The sequence below is a fragment of the Miniopterus schreibersii genome, assembly GCF_964146895.1.
Source record: "Miniopterus schreibersii genome assembly, chromosome: 19".
Classification (NCBI taxonomy): Eukaryota; Metazoa; Chordata; class Mammalia; order Chiroptera; family Miniopteridae; genus Miniopterus; species Miniopterus schreibersii.
Genome location: NC_138119.1, coordinates 15,705,727 through 15,726,491, shown reverse-complemented (window position 1 = coordinate 15,726,491; position 20,765 = coordinate 15,705,727). Strand labels below are relative to the sequence as shown.

The 20,765-nt window shown below is 49.7% G+C and overlaps 2 protein-coding genes across 15 annotated transcripts in view; one reads left to right on the top strand and one right to left on the bottom strand.

The window, feature by feature from the left end:
- The first annotated feature begins 1,052 nt into the window (after window positions 1-1,052).
- MYOC (myocilin) lies at window positions 1,053-10,835 on the top strand. The gene is made up of 4 exons (XM_081121248.1): window positions 1,053-1,369; window positions 2,469-3,268; window positions 8,386-8,511; window positions 9,704-10,835. Exons 2-4 carry the CDS (start codon window positions 2,707-2,709, stop codon window positions 10,486-10,488), a joined length of 1,473 nt encoding a protein of 490 aa, XP_080977374.1. The 5' UTR covers window positions 1,053-1,369; window positions 2,469-2,706; the 3' UTR covers window positions 10,489-10,835.
- Window positions 10,836-17,784: 6,949 nt separating this feature from the next.
- The window catches only part of PRRC2C (proline rich coiled-coil 2C), a 69,114-nt gene continuing 66,133 nt past the window's right edge, over window positions 17,785-20,765 (bottom strand). For 11 of the 14 annotated variants that reach the window (XM_081120768.1, XM_081120771.1, XM_081120762.1 and 8 more), the window contains one exon: window positions 17,785-19,692. In XM_081120768.1, the coding sequence (XP_080976894.1) occupies window positions 19,435-19,692 (258 nt within the window). In that variant the 3' untranslated portion in view covers window positions 17,785-19,434. Of the gene's footprint in view, window positions 19,693-20,125; window positions 20,179-20,765 lie in introns of all 14 variants that reach the window. The other 3 variants (XM_081120774.1, XM_081120763.1, XM_081120764.1) reach the window with 2 other exon arrangements.

The following is a 20,765-nucleotide window of genomic DNA, read 5'->3' as shown; positions in this document are numbered from 1 at the left end:
TGAAGGCCTCTACTTAATGGGAACAGAGGAAGCTAGCTCGTTTCCTAGAACATCGGTTCCTGGGGAAAAAGCAACCGGAGTCTCCTGTCTATACTGGGCAACCCCTGGGCATTGGGTGGACTTGGCTTAGGTGCAAAGGTGGAAATCCTCGGAATCAGGGGACCTCAGTTTTCCTCTGGCTCTGCCACTCATTGGCTGTGTGACCCTGGGCAAGTCCCTCTCCTTCTCTGGGCCTTCGCTTTCTCGTCTGGGGAGCCCTTGTGCTCTAGCATTCCGTGCAGGCTTTGCCAGGGAGGTGCTGAGGGCCCGCAGAGGGGGTGGTGATGGGGGGCCAGCGCGGGAAGGCAGATGGGGGGCTCGAGCGACCCTCACCGCATCAGGCCCCAGGGCAAGAACAGATGGGGAAGCGCTGCAATTGAGGGAAGCCCGATGAAGCCCAAAGCCACATTTTCTTCCCATAAGCATGTCCCCCGGGCTTTTGCCAGGAACCACAAGCAACATGGAGAAAGACTGGCTTCGAAAACTGGGTTGGATCAAGTCAAAACGCCAAGGGTTGTTCCACGCGACTGCCCTGACCAGCACCCACACGGCGCCACAGCGACCGCTCACGTCACCAACCGCCTGCAGGTTGGGGGAGATAAAGAAAGCGAGGAGAGTCCGGGCAAGGAGACCGCGCACTCGCTGAGGGGCTGCGGGAACGAACTGGGAACCCGCGGGGACTGCGGATACTGTGCTCCTGGATCACCCGAGTCATTGCTGTGCCGTGCAAAGGACATCAGCGACCCTGCGAGCGGTACCGAGCCAACGGCAGCAGCCAAACCGCCACTTTACCTGGAGCGCTTTCCTCCGTGGGCCCGGGGCCCGGGGCCCGGGAGCCGCCCTTTACCAGCGAGGCCAGGCGGACCCGGACCAGTTCTTCTGACGATAACGTATCTTTTTCAAACAACCATTTCCGTCCTGTTTTTCTCTGACTCAGGAACTGAGAATAGTGCCCTTCCGTCAGCAGTAGGCACACACCCACTGGCACGTGTCCCAAGTTCAAGTCTAACTTTAGAACCAAGCGGATAAGAACAGGGTCTTTAGAGCAAGATGCACTTTCCCAGTCGCGAAGCAGGCCTGCCGGGCACATCCGAAATATTTACCTCCCCGAAATGAAGACATTAGGTGACATGTTTACTTCACACATGTTGAAGATGTTATCAGAAATATTTACCTCACAAATGTTGAAGACGTTCCATGAAATCTTTACCTCACAAATGTTGAAGATGTTACTGGTATTAGACGGCCTAAATTGCTCCAAGGCAAACATCATTTTAAAAGTTACCGATGAGGCTACGTCCTGCGTTCTGATCTGCCCTTGGCATACGGGGTGAGTTTTTTTTTTGTTTTATCTTTTTGTTTTTGTTTTTTTCCCCTTTTCATTTATTAACGTGTAAGCAGGGATTATTAACCTCACGTTCAGAAAGCCCATACATTTCGACGGGGGGGAATAAAACCCACATCTTTATTGTCACCACCTTCTAACTAAAATTTAGGCTTAGCATTTCGTTGCGTGTGGAGACAGCCATAAATCTGGCGTATCGGCAGTGCCTGCGACAGTCACCGGCAATGCGGTGACAGCACTTACACTCAAAGCTGCCTTGAAATTAGACCCCCCAGCCCTGCCAGGCCTGGATTTTAGACCTGTGCTAATAAAGGACGGGTATGTTTCAAATTTTTAAAATGTTTTGATTTTATACGTTTTAAAACATCTTCCTGAGAAGGGTTCCAGAGATTTCCCTAGTGAGGTTCGTGGCCCTTGCACACCTGCATGAACACGCACACGCACACGCACACACGTGCACAGAGAGAGGAGACATGGTAGAAACTAACATGGGCAATGTGCCTGCAGCACAAGGCTCACATTAGAACGCTCTTCCAGAGCCCTGGCCAGGTAGTTAGAGCACCATCCCGTCTCACCCAGGCTGCGGGTTCGATCCCGGGTCAGGACATACGCAAGGATCAACCGATGGGTGCAGAAATAAGAGGCACAACAAAGCCATGTTGCTCTCTCTCTCCCTCCCTCTCTCACACATCAATAAATTTTAAACAGCCGGGGACAAGGGAAGAATTCCGCTTCTGCTGCTCCCCGAAGCCTGGGGCCCTCGGCCCGTGTGTTCTGTCCGGCTGTTGTCTCTGCCACTGCTACGGGGACAGAGGGACTGCGTCTTAGGCACGTCTGTATCCCCGGTTCCGAGCACAGTGCCTGACACAGGGCAAGTTCTCAACAAAGTGTGTAGAATAAATGGAAATACGAGCTGGAAATAAACCCTGCTGAACTCGGCACTCGAGTAGTCGTGCCGGAGGACGTGGGCACGTGTGAGGGTGTGTGTGCGGGTCAGGGCGGGGGGGTAGAGGGATATTACGGGGACGTGTGATGCATAAATGGGACTTCTACTTTTTTTTTTTTTTTTTTAAATTCAAAACAGACTTCTGGAAGGTCATTTTCTAAGAGTCTTGCCGGCAATGTGAAAACAACCCTCCTGTGCGTAGCCCCACCCGGCCTCACGTGGCCACCTCTCTGCCCCCTGCGGGGCTGGCTCCCAGTATATATGAACCGCAGGGCCACCCAGCCAGCACCTCTCCGAGCAGGAGAGCCTTCCAGAAGGAGCCTCGGCCAGCCTCTGTCCCGAGGACTCTGCACAGCACTGCAGCCACGGGCCCAAGATGCCAGCTGTCCAGCTGCTGCTGATGGCCTGTCTGCTGTGGGGTGGGGGGGCCAGGACAGCCCAGCTCCGCAAGGCCAACGACGGGAGTGGGCGATGCCAGTACACCTTCACTGTGGCCAGCCCGGGTGAGTCCAGCTGCCCCGAGCAGGGCCAGGCGATGACAGCCATCCAGGACCTGCAGAGAGACAGCAGCACCCAGCGCGCAGACCTGGAGAGCACCAAGGCCCGGCTCAGCTCCCTGGAGGGCCTCCTCCACCGGCTGACCTTGGCCCAGGCGGCTGGGCCCTCGGAGACCCTGGAGGGGCCGCAGAGAGAGCTGGACACCCTGATGAGGGAGCGAGAACAGCTGGAAAGTCAAAGCAGGGAGCTGGAGACAGCCTACAGCAACCTCCTCCGGGACAAGTCGGTGCTGGAGGAGGAGAAGAGGCGGCTGGGCGCAGAGAACCAGGATCTGGCCAGGAGGCTGGAAAGCAGCAGCCAGGAGATAGAGAGGCTCAGGAGGGGCCAGTGTCCCCCGGCCCACAGCACCTCTCAGGTGGCACCACCAGACTCCAGGGAAGGTAAGGAGGTGACATCGTTCAGGGTGACCTGTCACAGGTGGTCCAGGTCTGCCCTTCCCGCCCTCTCCTCCTCCCAGAGGCAGCACATCAGCACCAGGCAGGTGGACAGAGGGGGGCGAAGCGATCTCTTTCCCGTTGCTAGTAATTTAACTCCCGATGGTTCTGTTTAGGTTCCTGGGGCCGGATTTTGTGCCTGCCCATGACAAAGTTTTCACAGCCCGCAACCAAAGGACCAGGCGAGATGCACCTGCACATGATCAGTGGTAGGAAGTGCCAGCCGCCCTTTTCAGAAAACTCTCCTGCTGTGAACCTTTGTTCAGAGCGGCCGATTCCTATCTTTGGGGGTTAACATGACCTCCATTTATGAAAGGGCAAGAGATTTATGAAATGATGATAGGTGGTAATTTAGTTAGTTTGTTTAATTTTTAAATGTCCTCCCTTGGCAACATAAAGAGGCAGTAACCCTTGGTCAGCTCCCTCAGTATGTTGTTTGGGACGTTTTCCTCCACTTTGTTCCATCTGAGAACCTGTGTTGAAGCCACCAGACAGCTCCTGGAGAAGTTGTGTCCTTCTGCCGTGCAACTCCCCTCGGGGCCCCTGCAGGGGGTTAGTCTGTGAGTGTGCACCAGGGAGGAGCCGGGGCACACTCTCCCCAGTAGTGCAGAAGACAGTATTTGTGTCACTTTTTGTGAAACTGTGTCCCCAGGTATTCACTGTTGAATACGTCATCCAATCATAAAACAAGTGAGTCGATCGATCCAGTTGTGGGACAGTTAGTCTGGACTCTGAAGATGCTAATGTCAAGATTGAAGGGGCCTGGAGAGACGCGGTGGCCCAATGCAGTGGTGACCCTAGACTCACTCCTGCATCTGGGGGAAAGAGCTACAGGGGGCAGGTTTGGGATTAGTGAGGAAAGCTGCATGCAGACTGCTGAGTAGGTGGTTATTGGATTCATGTGAGGTTTCTTGGGTGCGTTATGGCATCATGGTCAGGAGCTGTGGGGAGGGCTATCATTTACTTCCAGGTGAATCCGCAAAGACTGTAAATAGAGTGAGAAAATGAAAGGTAAAACATTTATGGCAAAATAGTAACAACTGGTGAATCAGCAGGGCAGCTGAGACCAGGTCCCAGCTGGTGACACCTGCGCCAGGAAGGTTGCCATAGCAATGGCTGGAAAAAGGTGGGCAGGATAGGCTGAGGCGGCAGGGACAACGCAGGTGCTCACACAGGTGCTTTGGATTTGGATTTCACCCCCTCCCCTACAGGATGGGGGTAACAGTCCCTCGAGGGAGGGGTTAGTGACCACGCAGGCTGGGAGTCATAGGGGTGGGTCTCCAGCAAGGAGCAGCCTCCTGGGAAATGGATTATAGCTACAAAGGGCTTCTGCTGCTTGAGCTGCACTGTTGTTTTAAAATGTCATTTAATGATCAAAATGTCAACATGTGTTAGAACAGCACCCAGGACAGTGGTCTTAGTCTTCTCTTTCCCCCAGTACTACTGACAACCTGCAATTATGGGGGCACCCCAATTTCTCTTCACCCCATTTATACAATACTGCTTTCACTTGTCAGGCAGTGATAGGAAACAACTATAAAAACCATTACAATGTCACTTGCCTATGTTTATTGATATACAAGCAAGTTGATAAACTGTTTCTGGGTTAAGGTCTCTAGAAGGTGTCTATAAAGCAGAGGTGAGGGAGAAAGGGAAGAATATGCAGATTTTTCAGAATTTTGTAATAAACATGAACCTTTCACCCTAGCAGGACTGAATTTTAATAGAAACTGAGCCCTAAACATGAACTGTCTGATACAATGTAGTCCTTAATATTTCTATAACCTTTTTATTCTCTGCCCCCCGCATTCAGAATGATATGATTTTGAAACATTCCCAAGAAATTTTGACACATCCTTATTGAGTACCGTGTTATTTGAACTTTGAGCTAAGAATACTGAGGCTCAGAGAGGTTGAGTAATTTGCCCAAAGTCACATAGCAGGCACATGGCTGAACTGAGCTAGGAAGCTAGGAACTCCAGCCCAGTCCAGGCCCCTTCGCACCACCGCTTCCCTGCCCTCGGGCCTTTGGACCTTCGGGCCTTGCATCCGCTCCCACAGGCTTCGGTCCACATGCCACACAGCTCTACTCTGGGAGTCTGCCCGTTGCCAGATGCTCTGGCTGACACAACCATGAAGAAGCCAGCAGGCTTCTCATCCAGCCAACCCACCTGCCAACTGAGAGCTGGCCTTGCAGTCACCCTGAAAGCCATCCCCTGACATTTTGTTTTATTGTGATTCCTGTTTACTTCAAAAGCACATGAGGTGTGGTTCCTTCAAAGTGTGGTGGAAAAGGGGAAGGGAGGAGGGAGGGAGGGAAAGAGGGGGAGAGAGGGAGAGAGAGAAACATCTCTGAGGCTCTTGTAAAGTTTCTGGTAACAATCTGGGTCCACAGAGCAGATTAAGTCAGGGACATTTAATATAAAGAATTTTTTTTTGAGAGTATGTTTATTAAAGCTGGGGGCAGTGAAACAAGAAAGGGGTTAGGATAGAAGGAGCAACAGGAGAGCCTAGACAGGGCTGCTTTGGATCTCTGGAAATGTTATAGGAAAGAAGTGAGCCAAGGCGGGACTGCTGTCAGCTCACTGGGAAGTCAGAGAAAAGGGGGCCTTGGGGACAGGTTCAGGGGGTTAGCCCAGATGAGCTGGCGCCATCCATTGCTCCCCCGGCTGCAAGTCGGTTGCAAGTCTCATGGGGATCCTTAGAGTTTAGGAGATGCACGCCTTTGGAGGGAGAATAGGGGGAAGGGAAAGGCGCAGGCGTGCTCCCGGGAGGAAGAGTTCTGTAAGAATTATTATCGACGATAAAGGAGTAACCATGAGATGTAAGTCAATTCTACATGGCACACTCGGGCTGCAGAAGGACAAACTTGAAGGGGTTGGGGCCTCAGTAGGAAGGTGGGGTTCAGCTCATCAGATAGTAGGGAAGGTGGCCAGGGTTGGTCCAGAGCTGCAAAGACTATCTCCTGAGTGCAGATCCAGCAACCCACAACCTGTGGCTGGGGGCCCAGTGGTATCAGGGACAGGCTACAAGAGCCCTGCAGAGCCAGGAAGGGTCCCCGTGCAGGGACTCTGGGTTCCAGGATGAGAGGGCTGTGGAAAGGTCATGGCTAGGCCAAGGTTTCTGGGGCTCCACCCAATGTGCTCACACTCAAGCTAGCAACCCAGCTTCTGCAGGAGACTGCAAATTTTCTGCCTCCCACCATGTCCCTGTAGCACCCTCTACTGAGAAAGCTTCACACCGCGCTCACTTCGAAGGAGAAATGCCTTGTTTTTCAGAGAGCATTCAGCCCGGAGAGGCAATACATTTACAAGAGACACACCACAACAGTGTGGAAGGGTTCACAACTGCCATGGCCTTGGCAGACACACGTGCAAGTCCTAGGCCCACCACTTACCAGCTCTGTGACCTCGAGCAAGTTACTTAACCTATCTGAGCCTCAGCTTCCTCATTTGCAAAATGAAGATAATAAAGCTCACTCTCAGGATTGTTATGTGGAATAGACGTAATGACAGCAAGCACCTGGCCCAGAGCCTGGCTCCCAGGAGGCACTCAGGAAGAGGTGGAAATCATTAAATTAGGCGCAGACTACAATCTGAAAGCCTTATTCTAGCTCTGTATTTTCCTAAAACTTGTAAAGACACCAGATCACATCATTTATATGAAACTGCTTTGAAATGTGGCATGATTAACAAATACCTGTTCATCTCTTTTTATAAAGAAGCTATATTTCAGTATTTCGGCGCCAACATTTTAGCTATCTTCAAGGAAGTCACCTGTGAAAATGCCTGTTTCTGGGGCTTTTTCCCAGCTTTATTTCCTCTGTGTCTAAAGAGGCCACTTCTCTTCTCAATTTTCTTTTCACTGGCTTGTGGGTGTATGTCCCTACTTTTCTCAATATACATCTTTTTCTCAGTAAGTCACCAAATGATATGACCATCCTAACTACATTCGCATATCAAGGCTGCCTCAGTGGGCTACACCTTTTGGCTGAAGGGTCTTCACTGCTCACCAGCCCACTCCAGACTGAGGGACATCCCCAGGTGGTGGGACCCACCTGCCCCTCCAGGGCAGTCAGACTCTCGCGCAGACCAGTTGTATAGCTGCCACAGCCAAAGGCCGGGGTGGGGGCTGCAGATGGAGAGGGTAGTGATGAGGTGACCTGGCTGCCGGACGACAAGATGCCACCCCCGGTACATCTCTCCTGGTACTTCTCTGTGGGGCCCCCTCCTCTCAGGATCAGTGAGAATTACAACAGTGTCTTCTCCTGACCTGCTGGCCTCACGATACCCGAATCACAAACCTGAATTTCAAAGAAGCTAAGCCTGTTCCTTGGGGGGGGCTGCTTTTCCCTTGTATTCAGGACCCCCAGGTGACCTTAACCCTATGCCAAAGCAGCGATGTGTGACAGCGGGGTGACTGTCTAGCCAGTGTCCTCACACCTCTCCCCTCCTCGGTGGTTCTGACCCTCCCTAAGTTCCTGCGGGATTTCTGCCCTCTCTTCCTTGCCCAAAGCCGGTCTCAGGAAGAGATCTGACAGGATATTTCAACTGAGCCTGTAGAGCTTAATCCGCTACTTCTTACAGGAACATCTGACTTATGGCAAAGAAAAAAAAGCCCGAAATGATGCAGGGGACTGTTCCAGGGACCCCAGGAGCAGCTGAGGACCTTCCCAACATCCCTGAGTCAGACGCCGTACCTATTCAGAAACCAGACCTTCTAGTGGGAGTTATTTTAATGGTGTACAAGCTGTTGTTATTTTGAGTACCCTACTCTGTGTTCGGCACAGTGCTATGCAATTTATTACTTGTGAGCTTTTTATTATGGAATTTTTCCAACATTCACAAAAGTGGAGATAACGATAGGAACCCCAGTGGACCGATCTCCCAGCTCCGACAGTTGTCAGCCAAGTCCAGTTTTGTTCTCTCTCCCTCCCCGCATCTACTGTCTTCAAACACATCTCAATCATCATCACATCTTTGGAAGCCTATTGAAATGCCATCCCCAGCCTCACGGGCCATTGTTCTTCTTGGTACCATATTGTCTCTTTCCTTTGAATACAGTTTCTAGATGGAATTTGGAGAACGTGGACTTCCAGGAACTGAAGTCAGAGTTAACAGAGGTTCCTGCTTCCCGGATCTTGAAGGAGAGCCCACCTGGCCATCCTGGGAGTGAAGAGGGGGGCACTGGTATGAAGTTAAATGTATTTTCTGTTGCCCCTACGTAGTCTTAATCTGTATCTAGTCCTGTGTCTGCTCCCTCTCCAGGGCAAGCCAGCAGGAAGTCAGACTCCCCCCCCAAAACTCTGTGTCTTGTCACCCCCACTTGGGAGAGTAGACTGGGCTGGGTGCAGGGGGTAAGATGAGAGGTGTGCCTGTTTCACCCACGTGACTGTCACATCAGCTTGATTACAATGACATTTTCCAGTAGATCCTTCATATCTTTATCTCAGGGCTTGATGGACACCACACCATCTGAGCACACAGGCTGTCACGAAAGGCAGCTTTTCTAAACTCCGGGTACTTAGGAAAAGTACAGGTACCCCCTCTAAGGTGTTCCCTGAGAGCCTGATGCTGAGACAAAGACTGTGGTTTTCAGAAACTGCGACTCTGTGTTATTGACAATGATTGCTAGGACTAAATGGCATGCATGGGGATGGGGCATTCGGAAATATTCAAAATATGATTCCCAGAGATATGAGCCCCTTCTCTAGGAAGTTTCCGCCTTCTCTAAGGAAATTGAAGGTTTCTGTTAAAGCCCAGAAATGTGTTGTGATTCCACTAAATCCAAGTTTTTAACCACCTCTTCATTGGGTGTTTAAAATTACATTCAGATTTTATCATATTAAAACAATGCCCGAGATATATGGTTCATCAGTCAGGGCTTTGTAAAACTCTGTTTTATAGAGATTATTATAATGACCTGATTTTTGTCTCATTTAAAAAAAAAAGATAAATCAGACATGAAAGTCATAAATAGTAATATAATGAACACACATGAGACCCTGGCCAGGGTAAGTCAACTATTATAAATACAGACTGAAGCCTCCGGGGCAGCCTAGTGTTAAGGTTCAGTTCTGATCACACGATCACATAACACTTACTGACCATTTACTCTAACCAAGCACTTAACATGTCTAATTACACTGGAAACTTACAACAGCCCTGCCACCCAAAACACTATTATTATCCCCTTTACACATGAGAAAACTGAGGCTTGGAGAGCAAAGTAGCCTATTGAAGGTCACATAGCCAGCGGGTGGCAAAGCTGGGATGTAAACCCAGATGGTCTGTCTCCGGGTCCCTGGCTTGTGCCAGCTCCAGGTTACAGACCGACAGGTGAGTCAGTGATCTTATGTTTTGTTTGTTTTTAATTCACCAGGATGCGGAGAACTTGTTTGGGTGGGAGAGCCTGTGACTCTGAGAACAGCTGAAACCATCACGGGCAAGTACGGTGTGTGGATGAGAGACCCCAAGCCTGCCTACCCCTATACCCAGGAGACCACGTGGAGGATCGACACGGTGGGCACCGGCATCCGCCAGGTGTTTGAGTACAGCCTCCCCAGCCAGTTCGCGCAGGGCTACCCCTCCAAGGTGCACGTGCTGCCCAGGCCGCTGGAGAGCACAGGCGCCGTGGTCTACGGGGGGAGCCTCTACTTCCAGGGGGCTGAGTCCAGAACGCTGATCAGGTACGAGCTGAGCACCGAGACAGTGAAGGCTGAGAAGGACGTCCCCGGCGCCGGCTACCACGGACAGTTCCCATATTCCTGGGGCGGCTACACGGACATTGACCTGGCCGTGGACGAGTCGGGCTTGTGGGTCATCTACAGCACCGAGGAGGCCAAAGGTGCCATCGTCCTCTCCAAGCTGAACCCCGAGAGTCTGGAACGTGAACAAACCTGGGAGACGAACATCCGGAAGCAGTCAGTGGCCAACGCCTTCGTCATCTGTGGCACCTTGTACACCGTCAGCAGCTACTCGTCACCTGATGCCACTGTCAACTTTGCGTATGACACGGGCACGGGGAGCAGCAAGGCCCTGGCCATCCCGTTCAAGAACCGCTACAGGTACAGCAGCATGATCGACTACAACCCCCTGGAGAGGAAGCTCTTCGCCTGGGACAACTTCAACATGGTCACCTATGACACCAGGCTCTCCAAGATGTGAAAGGCGGCCATGCTGCGTCAGAAACAGCAGGAGGAGGCGACAGTCAGGGCTCCCGAGGGGCCAGCCAGCCAGCCAAAGCCCACACAGCTTTCCTCTGCTTCCCGAGCTTTCGTTAATCCGGGAGAATGTGCCCTGTCACTGTCACTGTGCCTGACATTGTGGGAATAGCCATCTGGGCACTTAGACAGTTTCACAACAGATATGCTTTTCTTTTGTCAGCTTGTAAAGGGATGCTTGGCCCAAACAGTTTAAGTGTTGTGATGTGGGGCAAATGCTATAATGTGTAGTCATTTTTCATGAAAACCACAAGGCTTTTAATAAATGGCCTTTTCTGGCTAAAGAGCGTGTTTGCAGAAGAGTTTGGGGAAATGGGCTGGAGTCCAGGTGGAAGCCAGGGCCACCCCCTGCTCTTGCGTGCTGTGTGGTTCGCGTAAGCCACGATGGATGGACAGCAGCCCTTCTGCGGGGAGAGGGAAGCTATGCGGCCAGCACTGAACTCATGTGAGATGCACTGACCACAGTTGGCTCCGCATGCTTCAGGTGGAGTCCAGGTGGGTATTACACAGCCTTTTCCCTTGCAATGAACTGATCACACACAGCATCCTCCTTGGATACTGTGGACTAGTTTGCCTAAGGGGAGAGTACAGATTCCAACCAATCAGATAATCCCTTTGGGTGGGGAGCTGAGATGGCAGGATGCTCATGGTGGGGGGTGTGTGTGTGTGTGTGTGTGTGTGTAACAGAGGTGCTGCCCAGGATGACTCCTGGCAAGCACTGGAATGCACACCTGCCCAGCCCCATCTCCTGATCCTCTTGGCCCCTCCAGAACTCTTTTCATCTTTCCCCAACTCACCTTCTCTTCACCCTAACTCCACTTTTGTTCTTATTTGCTGTCATGGGCATGAATTTCATAAACCACAACCTCAGGTGAGCAAATTCTATAACATTATTTTCTAACGACTGAACTTAACCTCCATCTTGAGGTGCCATTGTACCTAATGGGTTGGACACCTTCTCTTGCCTGTTCAGCTTGGACTCTGTCCCGTCAGTCCAGTCAGGGTTTTCCTCTCGCCCATTCTCCTCAAGGTGGCATCTGTTGTCTCAGGCTGAGTCTTGAAAAACCCAAATACCTCAGGGTTCTCTGGAGCTCAGATGTTTAATGTCACAGAGGGAGGCCTGGGCTTCTCATCATTTCGATTTAGTAACAAACATTGAGGTCTGATTGTTTTGTTTTTAATTCAAACACAACTGACTACCATAAGTGTTCTACATCATGACAGAAATTAAAGATCAATATACACACATATCAGAGTCTTGGCCGGAAGAACCAAAGAGATGACTCCAGGTGCATTTGTGAGGATATCAATGGGCAACAGTGCAGGAGAAAATAAACAGGAAAGAAAAACAAAGATCTTCCAAGACGGTTTTCAAAGGCAACGCAAGGCCTCCCGTAAACTCTTCTCTGCAGTTATATGTCAAAGTCCATTTCAAAATGACTGACATTTTGTGCCTAGGAGACTTTGGGGTCCTCAGCTGGAGAGGGAGGTGGGGCTGGGGGGGCTGGGGGGTCGGGCGTGCCAGGGGAAAGGACTTGATCCAAATTGGAGAGCATCTCTGGGGCTTCCTCACATTTCTTGGTAAGCATGTCTTCTCTGGGAGGAAAGGCACAATGAATGCTATTTAAACAAAGACAGGATTTTTCAAAACAAGAAAAATAGAACCCCCAGCCCCCAGCCCTGAAAAAGAACCACTTCCTGACCTGTCTACAATGCTGATAGAGCTGTCACCTGGCAAAAACGAGCTACACGCTATTGGACTTTGTGAGTCGGCTCTTCTCAGAGGGAACACACCTGTCTGCACTGGTCCCATGGAACCGATGGCCCTGGGTCCACCCCTAGCAGCCGGCTCTCCAATTTCAGCCCAGGGCAGGCTCGCCCTCAAGGTTTCATTGGCATCCCAGCTTTTCTCGGCCAGCTCAGCCCTGGGCTCACTTCACCTCTCCTTTCTGTCTAATGTACCCTCACCCCCCGCCTACCAGGGCTGGGCAAACCCTGCCTTCAAGGAACTACACCCCACCTGTCAAGTGCTTAAAGACCCATATTTAACTGTCCCCTGACCACTTGCTACGCTCCAGGGATTGGAAATGAAGGAGAAACGAATGACATGCAGATTCTCAGCCACATCTCACAGGAAGTTTTTCAGCCCAGGAAGCTGAGCCATTCCTGTGGCCAGTAAAAAGCAGGACTAGAATGCAGACTCAGACCTCCTGACCCCAAGACGCAGACTCAGACCTCCTGACCCCAAAGTGCAGACTCAGACCTCCTGACCCCAAGACGCAGACTCAGACCTCCTGACCCCAAGGTGCAGACTCGGACCTCCTGACCCCAAGACGCAGACTCAGACCTCCTGACCCCAAGGTGCAGACTCAGACCTCCTGACCCCAAGACGCAGACTCAGACCTCCTGACCCCAAGTTCATCTCTTAGTCAGAGCTGAACCCCAGTGTTGCTCAGCGGAGGTGGGGTGATGGAGAGGGATCATGTATGGGCTTCAGGGGTCTGCTGTCCCCAAACTTTGCAAAGCCCTGCATTTTTATACTAAGAGGAAACATCACAACTTCCACCTGATTATCAAAGTGATCACCCAAAGTAAGAGCCACAGATCTGAACTTCATTCCAGCACCTTACCATCACCTCTTGAAGGACCACGTGGGAAAGGTCTGTTTCCCGCAGTGGGTGACCAAGTAGTTTCTTATTCACAAAATCTGCCTCCTCGCCGCCATGGGCGAACAATTTGAATACATTTACACACACCAGTGTCTCCCGCAGCCTCGGGCACCCACCCGACCCTCTGAGCTCTGAGTACCTGATGGTCATGGTGAACCTCCGTCTGGTCACCTCGGACGCCAGGTCCTTGCAGAGGCGGCTCAGGTCATTGTCTGTGGGGCTCTTCTGAGCCATGGCTTTCCGCTTGGAAGACTCCAGGAATTTAGATTCAGTCCCCCTGTGAGTCTAACAAGCACCAGCAACACGCACATCAGGGGTCAGAGGAAAGCCACCTGGTCGAGCCCGGCAAGGTTTGCAGAGGGTTTCTCTGCGTCAGGGTCCTTTCTGCAGCCCGTCCCCAACCCTGGCCCTGTCGTGAGGCAAGTACTTCCTCAAATACCTGCCATGGAGGGGGAATGAGGGCCTTCTGCCACTGAGCTAGGACAGGAATTCTTCCCCAATCTTGCAATGTGGCAATGGAGGCCCAGAGGTGACTCTCCCCGGGATGCACAGCTGGGCCCTGTTGGGTGCTGCTTCCCCTCAAATGGGGGCCACTGCCATGAAGCCTGTCTCTCACAGGCCTGTTGGGCAGGATTGACACCTGCGAGCTTCCCTCCCAGAGCACTTACCTTCTAAAGAATGGGAAGGGGACAGGGACAGAGCTAAGGCTCGGGGCCAGGCTACTTGCTCAGATGTGCGCTTGTTGGACACCCAAGGCTCGATATTGCTAACAGAAATCATAGTAGCCCCCTTTTAGTGCCAGCCACTGAGGGGTGTCCTTTCACAGGACCTTATTTGATAACCAGAGGAAGTCTGCCAGGTAAGTATTAAGGTCCCCATTGAGCTGGGCCAGGTGTGGCTCAGCCGTTGAGCACTGGCCTAGGATCCAGGTGATCAGGGTTCGATTCCTGGTCAGGTCAGGGCACATGCCCAGGTTGTGGGCTTGATCCCCAGTTGGGGGCGTGCAGGAGGCGGTCGATCAATGACTCATCATTGATGTTTCTCTCTCCCCCCCTCTCCTTTCCTCTCTATGAAATCAATAACGATATATTTTAAAAGAAGGTCCCCATCAAATGAAGGGTGCATGAGCAGACACATTCAGTAGCTCCCTCAGGGCCAGAGCTGGAATCTGAACCTAGGTCTGCCTGGATTCAGACTGTGCTCGCTCCACTATAGGGCTGAGCAACCCTCGTCTGCCTTGGTGCCAAGCCATCGCCCAAGGAACCGGAGATGCATACCCATTCCTGGCCACCCGGTCACACTCGTGTGGTGACAGTGCCACTCTTAGAACGTGCACTGCAATGGCCTGAGCTCACTGGTCCGGTCTTCTGGCTAGAAGTTTGTTCTTAAGAGGAAGCCCAGCGGACTTACCTTTTGATGCCAGATCAGCTGCCTGGTACCCTTTCCATGCCTCAGCTCATGGTCTTGTAAAGAAATGCCCTCACGCCAGACTCTGTGCCCACATTTCAGTCAGTCCACCTCCTCAGCGAAGGAAAAGACTGAACCCCTACCAGCCACTGCCTCTCCTTTTAGCCTCCTGGAGGCTCTCTCCCCCAGGAACTTCAATTAATGGCATTCATTTGTGCCCTTAGGAGGCAGCAGCTGATACAAATTATCCCTGCAGCAGTGACCTTGACGAGAAACCCCCAAAGACAGGGCAGGAGAAGGTGGGTGTGGAGTGCAGAGCCAGGGAAGGGCATTCTGCCACTTGGGCGAGGGGGAAGCACCGTCAGATGCTGGTGGACATAGTATCTACTGATGACACTTTGAAACTAACTCATGTACACCCCTCCTCCCAGCACCATCAGAATCTTCACTCCCACCCCTTCCTGGTGATTGACAGCACTCCTGCTGAGGTGGCAGGTGCTTTGGCTTTGAAAGGAGTTGATTGATGGCCAGGCTCCCACTTTGGAGCTGAGTGACCTTGGGCAAGTCATTTAACGTTGATGAACCTGTCTTCTTACCTGTAAAGAGAAGTAATACTTCCTCCTGGGGCTGTTGTGAGGACTGAGAAAGTATTTGCAAAACCCCGTAATTATACTTTTTTTTTCATTTTTAATTTTTTTGTATGTGCATTTAGCCCCAGGGATGAGTATGAATGTGTATGCAAATACTGCCCCTCACATAACACTTTGAATGCAAGCCTTTTCCTCACAAACCCAATTCTGTACTTTTTGAAAGCAGGCGCCCAATTTTTCCCTCCCTCCTCCCCCCTCCCCCAGGGCTCCGCAGTGTTGAGCCCCTGGTGGGAGCCCAACAATCACTTAAAGCTGAATCAGGACCTGCAGGAGCTGTTCCCATCTGCTTCCTCAGGCAGAGTATTACAGAAGTCTCTCAACTGTGGAGGGTTGTCAAAGTGTAATAAGCACATGTCTGTGTGATGTCTTAATGCGTCAGAAGCAATTATTGGATGTCAACTTCAGAAGGGATGTGGTGACCGTACTGATTTTTTAAAATGGTCTCTTTTGTGCCTGTTACTGTGTTGGTGCAATGGCTTTGGAGAAGGAAGTCTGGGCTTTAGATGGGAGCCCTGGGGGTCTCTGTAGTCCAGACACATCTGACGTGATTATATGTAAAATTCTAGTTTAGCAGGTACCTCAAATAAGTGCACATGCTTCATCAAAAGACTGGATGGAAAATGTATACCTAAAACCAAGCAATTGAGCACGGGCCAGCAGTGCTCAGTGGTTAGTGTTGGCCTGCACACCAAAGGTCACGGATTCTATTCTGGGTCAAGGGCACATACCTGGGTTGCAGGTTCATCCTGGGGCGCAACCAATCGATGTCTCTCTCACTTATATTTCTCTCTCTTCCCCCCCCCCCATTCTAAAAATCAATGGAAAAATTATCCTTGGGTGGGGATTAACAGAAATAAAAATAATTGAGGCGTCCACCATTTTTTATTTACCTGACTGGCTATCAGCCCAGAAAAAGTTGAGGGCTTTTACTTAAGAACCCACGTTCACCCCACAACAGAAATGAACATCCACCTGACAGACCCCCAGACAGGCTGAAACTCAGCAGCATCCTTGCTTGAGAACAGATGCATCTTCTGGGTACTTCGGAAAACCACACAGAGCTCCAGCTTTGAGAACAAACAGCAGACGCAGGAAGGGCCAAGGAATCATTCCTCTTTGGGAACAAGCAAATGCTAAGATGACCAGTGTAACGTTCAGGTGTCATTGTCCTGCCCTTTTTCATTTAATTTCACAAACGGAAATTTTGTGGCCTGGGCTTCATCAGAGGACTGGATGAAAAATAAATGTATACCTAAAAGTATACATTTTTACTCTTTACCTTTTTAAATCCATGATACCTTCTGATTCTACCTTCTACATCTTGCTTCTGGCCAAGAGGGTGTTGAGCTTTACTTTCTGTAATTTGTATTATGAAAACAAGTCAATAAAATGCCTTTTCCAACTACCCTCTGCCCCACTCTCCAACCCTACTTCCCCAATCTTCTCTTCCATCATGAAGCCCAAGGACAAAAGCATGCCCCCCTCCTCCTCCTCACCGGAACAGTTCAAGGGGCAGTGTTCAGAAGCGTCACCAAGCCCGCTGTTGACGACTAAATGCAACGTCCTTGGAGTTATCCTGTCACATGTCAGAGAAGCCAGAGATGAGAATTGTACGACCCAGTGGTGGAGAAGCACTTATGCAAGGATCTTCTTTCGCTGGACAGGTCTTTGTCATTCTCCCCCAGTGTAGATGCGAGCTGGCAAAGGGCCTAAGATATTAGCGGTGCTTCGTTAGTAAGATCAACTGAGCAGCACAAACCTGCTGGCTTGCAAATGAGATAATGCAAGCTCCGAAAATCTAGGAGCATCAAACTTAAGGACTAGAATATAAAAACCAGTTGTCAACGGGAGAAGGCAAATTACATGTCTTGGGTTCAATTCCCAGCCAAGGGCACGCACTTAGGTTGCAGGTTCGATACCCGGCCCCTAGCCTGGGTGTGTGGGAGGTAACCAATTGATGTCTCTCTCACATTGATTTTTCTCTTCCCCCCTCCTTCCAAATCACAGGGTCGGTCCACAAGTACAGAAGGCACGAGATCATTAGTGACTGAATTACCAGTTTTCCTGAAGCTGGGGCTGGAAGCCATGTGTTCTGGATATGAAATTAGGCAACTAAAATCCCTCAGCACTTCTGCAAGTCGAGTAAATGGTAACTCAAATCCCTTGTGTAGGTGATAATGGCTGTGACTGTGTGAGCAGATATAAAAAATACAAATGTAAGTACCGAGATCTATTTTGGGTCCTTCAGTTTCTGCCAAGAAGGGTGAATTTTTTTTCTACACTCAGCACTTTGCATCAAGAAAGACTCCTCCCCACTTCTGGACAGACTGTCAACATGAGAATATCTGATCCAGGTACAGGGGCAGGAGTCTCACCCTTCAGGACCCCATTCACCCTGAATGAGCTTTACAGCTCCTCAGTCAGAACCAAGTCTCTGCTCAATGTTGTTCACTATCTTTGGTGGAACGACAGACCTTGCTTCGGATTTTATGAATGGATTAGAAGCTCCAAGACTCATTATTTAGAGAATACTTTATTAGTTTCTGTAATCAAACCCATGTAGATTAAGACCTTACATATTTAATACAGTGCGTTACCCCTGTACAAATGGAAAAAATTATGTTGAACGTTTCTAGACCAATATGGCTGTTAATTTCTGTACAATGCCAACCCAACACGGTACAACTGGGATAGTTTTTCCAAAGTTGACAGCACAGCTAAAGTTTCCAAAAATTCAAATTATATATATATATGTATATATATATATTTATTTATATAAAAAGACCAATAGCAGTATGTTATGCATCGATAGCAGCAACAGCTCTTCCAGGTTCTGCAGTCATTTGAACAAAGTTATAGACATCCAGCACACTCCATTAAAAAAAAAAAAAAAAAAAAGGTAAAAAACAAATCCCCAGAAAACAGCAAAGTTCTGTTACTGTTGTGGTACCTGGCACCATTTTTTTTATTAGCTTCTCCATCATCATCTGGAAAGAAAACATTCTAGAATAACGTCATTAAAAACAGCTCTGATAAAGCACAGTCACTACTACGTATCATAAAGCAGGAACAAGATATTTTACATTCACAGAGGTATGATACAGTACTGCCCTACATCTATAATACTAGAGATACAATTAAAAAGGCATTGTTTGAGACTTGATTCTGTTTTCCCAGCAGAGGCCCCCAGGGTGGAACGACAGCTCTGGGAAGAAATGCACCTTCTCAGACAGGCTTTCCTTTCATTAGTGGCACAGTTCTAGGTACTGACTGCTCTTCATGAATATCACCTAAAAACCGTTTAAGAAAGACCAAAACAAACAAACAAAAACAACAACAAAAACCCCCCACCACATTCCACTGGACTCATACAAAGATGACCGAGTGGAGGTGGGCAAGACTCGCCCTAACCAGTATTCACCAAATCTGCTGTGTTTGAGTGGTCAGGGCTCCACAGAAAAGCAGCCCAGTAACACTTCAAAGCTTCGGGCCACAACCAAAACACAGCATTTCAAACAGAAGCAGTAGCCAGACACCGCCCACTGGGGTACATTCAGGATGCTGACATCATTATTTCACCATGGCTCACTTATCCAGGAAGAAGGAAGATCAGTTACTATACTTTGTGTTCAGCTCAATTACCATGTTATAAAAACAGCAAGCTGCCAGGGCCAGACATAGGCTCCTCTGTGCAGCCCTAGTTCTTGCCAGTTCCTCACCATCGAGCCCACCAATGCCATCACCGCATCCACAGGCCAGAAGGGAGCAGTCCCTGCTGTGCTACCAGCTGGGACCACCGTGCTGTTCGGGCCGGGCTACTCCTCTGCGGTATTACTTTCCTCTTATTTCTGTTGTCTCATCTAACCATAAGGACTGAGTTCTAAATGATACGCACTCCAGAAACGTGTACATGTTTGTATGTAAATCCAGACTGAGATGCACAGCCATCAACAGGGTGCGTGTTGTGAAGTGGGTGTGAGCTGGCAAAGCCTCGTTGGGCGGCCTATGTCAGTGTGAATGGCTCCTATGTCCCCATGCACCTCCGAACTTGGGACAGGATAATGTCACAGACCATTTTACCCCTTTGGCTGCTGGCATGACCCAAATGCATCCTTCCTCCTTTCCCTCTCCCTCCCCCAGGCCCCTGCAATGAACCACAGCCTTTTAAGATTTTGTTTCTTCGGTTTTGATGGCCTGAGGTTTGATGGGTCCAGTCCGAACAGGTTTGGTGGCCATGGTGGGTGCAGGGGGGGGCTTTTCTTCTACTTTTTCCTGACAGACACCAGGAGCGTCGGTCAGTGTTTCGGAAGGTTTGCTTGCGTCGCCGTCCACCTTTGGGGCCTTGCCGCCTATCTGTTTGCTCTGCTGCTGTTCAGAGAAGAAGCGCTGCGTGGACTGAAGAACCTCTGCTCTCTGCTTTGCCTTAAAGAATGAGAAACAACAACTGAAGACGCTGCAGCGCCACCAAAGCCTGTCAATCACTCTCAGTTCCAACTCTTCCACCAATCACCAATGGCTTTCCCCACGCTGATTTGGCCCAAACCAAAAGTACCTCATCCATCTTTCAGCTTTTACTAGATTTCTTCCTATCTCGAAAACATTCATGTGACTTTTCTTTTAATATTTGAAAAGACAAGACCACCTCCCACCACCTTTTCCAAGTTTGCCCTCTCATAAAATAATAATATAGAAATTGCTGTTGGTTTGTATTGTTTCTGGAACAAACCTTATCGATATCAAATTTTATCTAGGGAGCCTGCTTGCGAACTTGAAAACATACGCAACTATTAAAACGTCTAGTTATCAATACGTGTCTACAAGAGAACAAAAAGGAAGCACTTATACGTGGCATTACCAACACCTAGGACCAAAGGTCTTGTGGCTGAGTCCTCTTCCCACAGCTCTCTTCTGCAGGGGAAGAGCATCAGAAATTAGTAACGACGTCGCTGCATCACTAAGTTCTGATAGCTCCCACCTCTCTGAGCTGGTAAAACCACCGCCTCATTTTAATGACTTCGCATCCCCAGTATATACTTACGTCGATCTGTAAATTATACCACTACATGTAACATAAGTTTCTACACCTCTTGCATATAAAAAGCCCTACACATTCTGCAAGTCATTTGCACTATCCAAAAATCTGAAGCAATTTTCAAGAAATTTGCGCCCTCTTCACCCTATTATTAAGCTCCGAGGCCATTTCCAACACAGGAATTTATGAAAAATCAAGTTCCAAGGAGCTCGGAACAGAACTGGAAACCAAGGTCAAACAGTATCCAGAGATTTCTACACATACTAGTATTTGTAACAGTTATGAACAGATGGAAATCCCAGGCACATGGCTTTAATAAAAGCAGGGAATGTTTAATAAGAGTTTCACTGCAGGGTAGTCTTTAAATGTGATTACTGAAGATCAGAAACCAGGGGCATCAACCCAGAAAGAAACTTTAGCCAGTCAACCAAATTCTCTATAGAATCATCATAAACATGTTTCT

Coding starts and splice junctions, on each gene's coding strand:
- MYOC (XM_081121248.1), top strand. CDS start 2,707: ATGCCAGCTGTCCAGCTGCTGCTGATGGCCTGTCTGCTGTGGGGTGGG. Junction 3,269..8,385: donor ACCACCAGACTCCAGGGAAG/GTAAGGAGGTGA, acceptor CTTTGAATACAG/TTTCTAGATGGAATTTGGAG. Junction 8,512..9,703: donor GAGTGAAGAGGGGGGCACTG/GTATGAAGTTAA, acceptor TTAATTCACCAG/GATGCGGAGAACTTGTTTGG.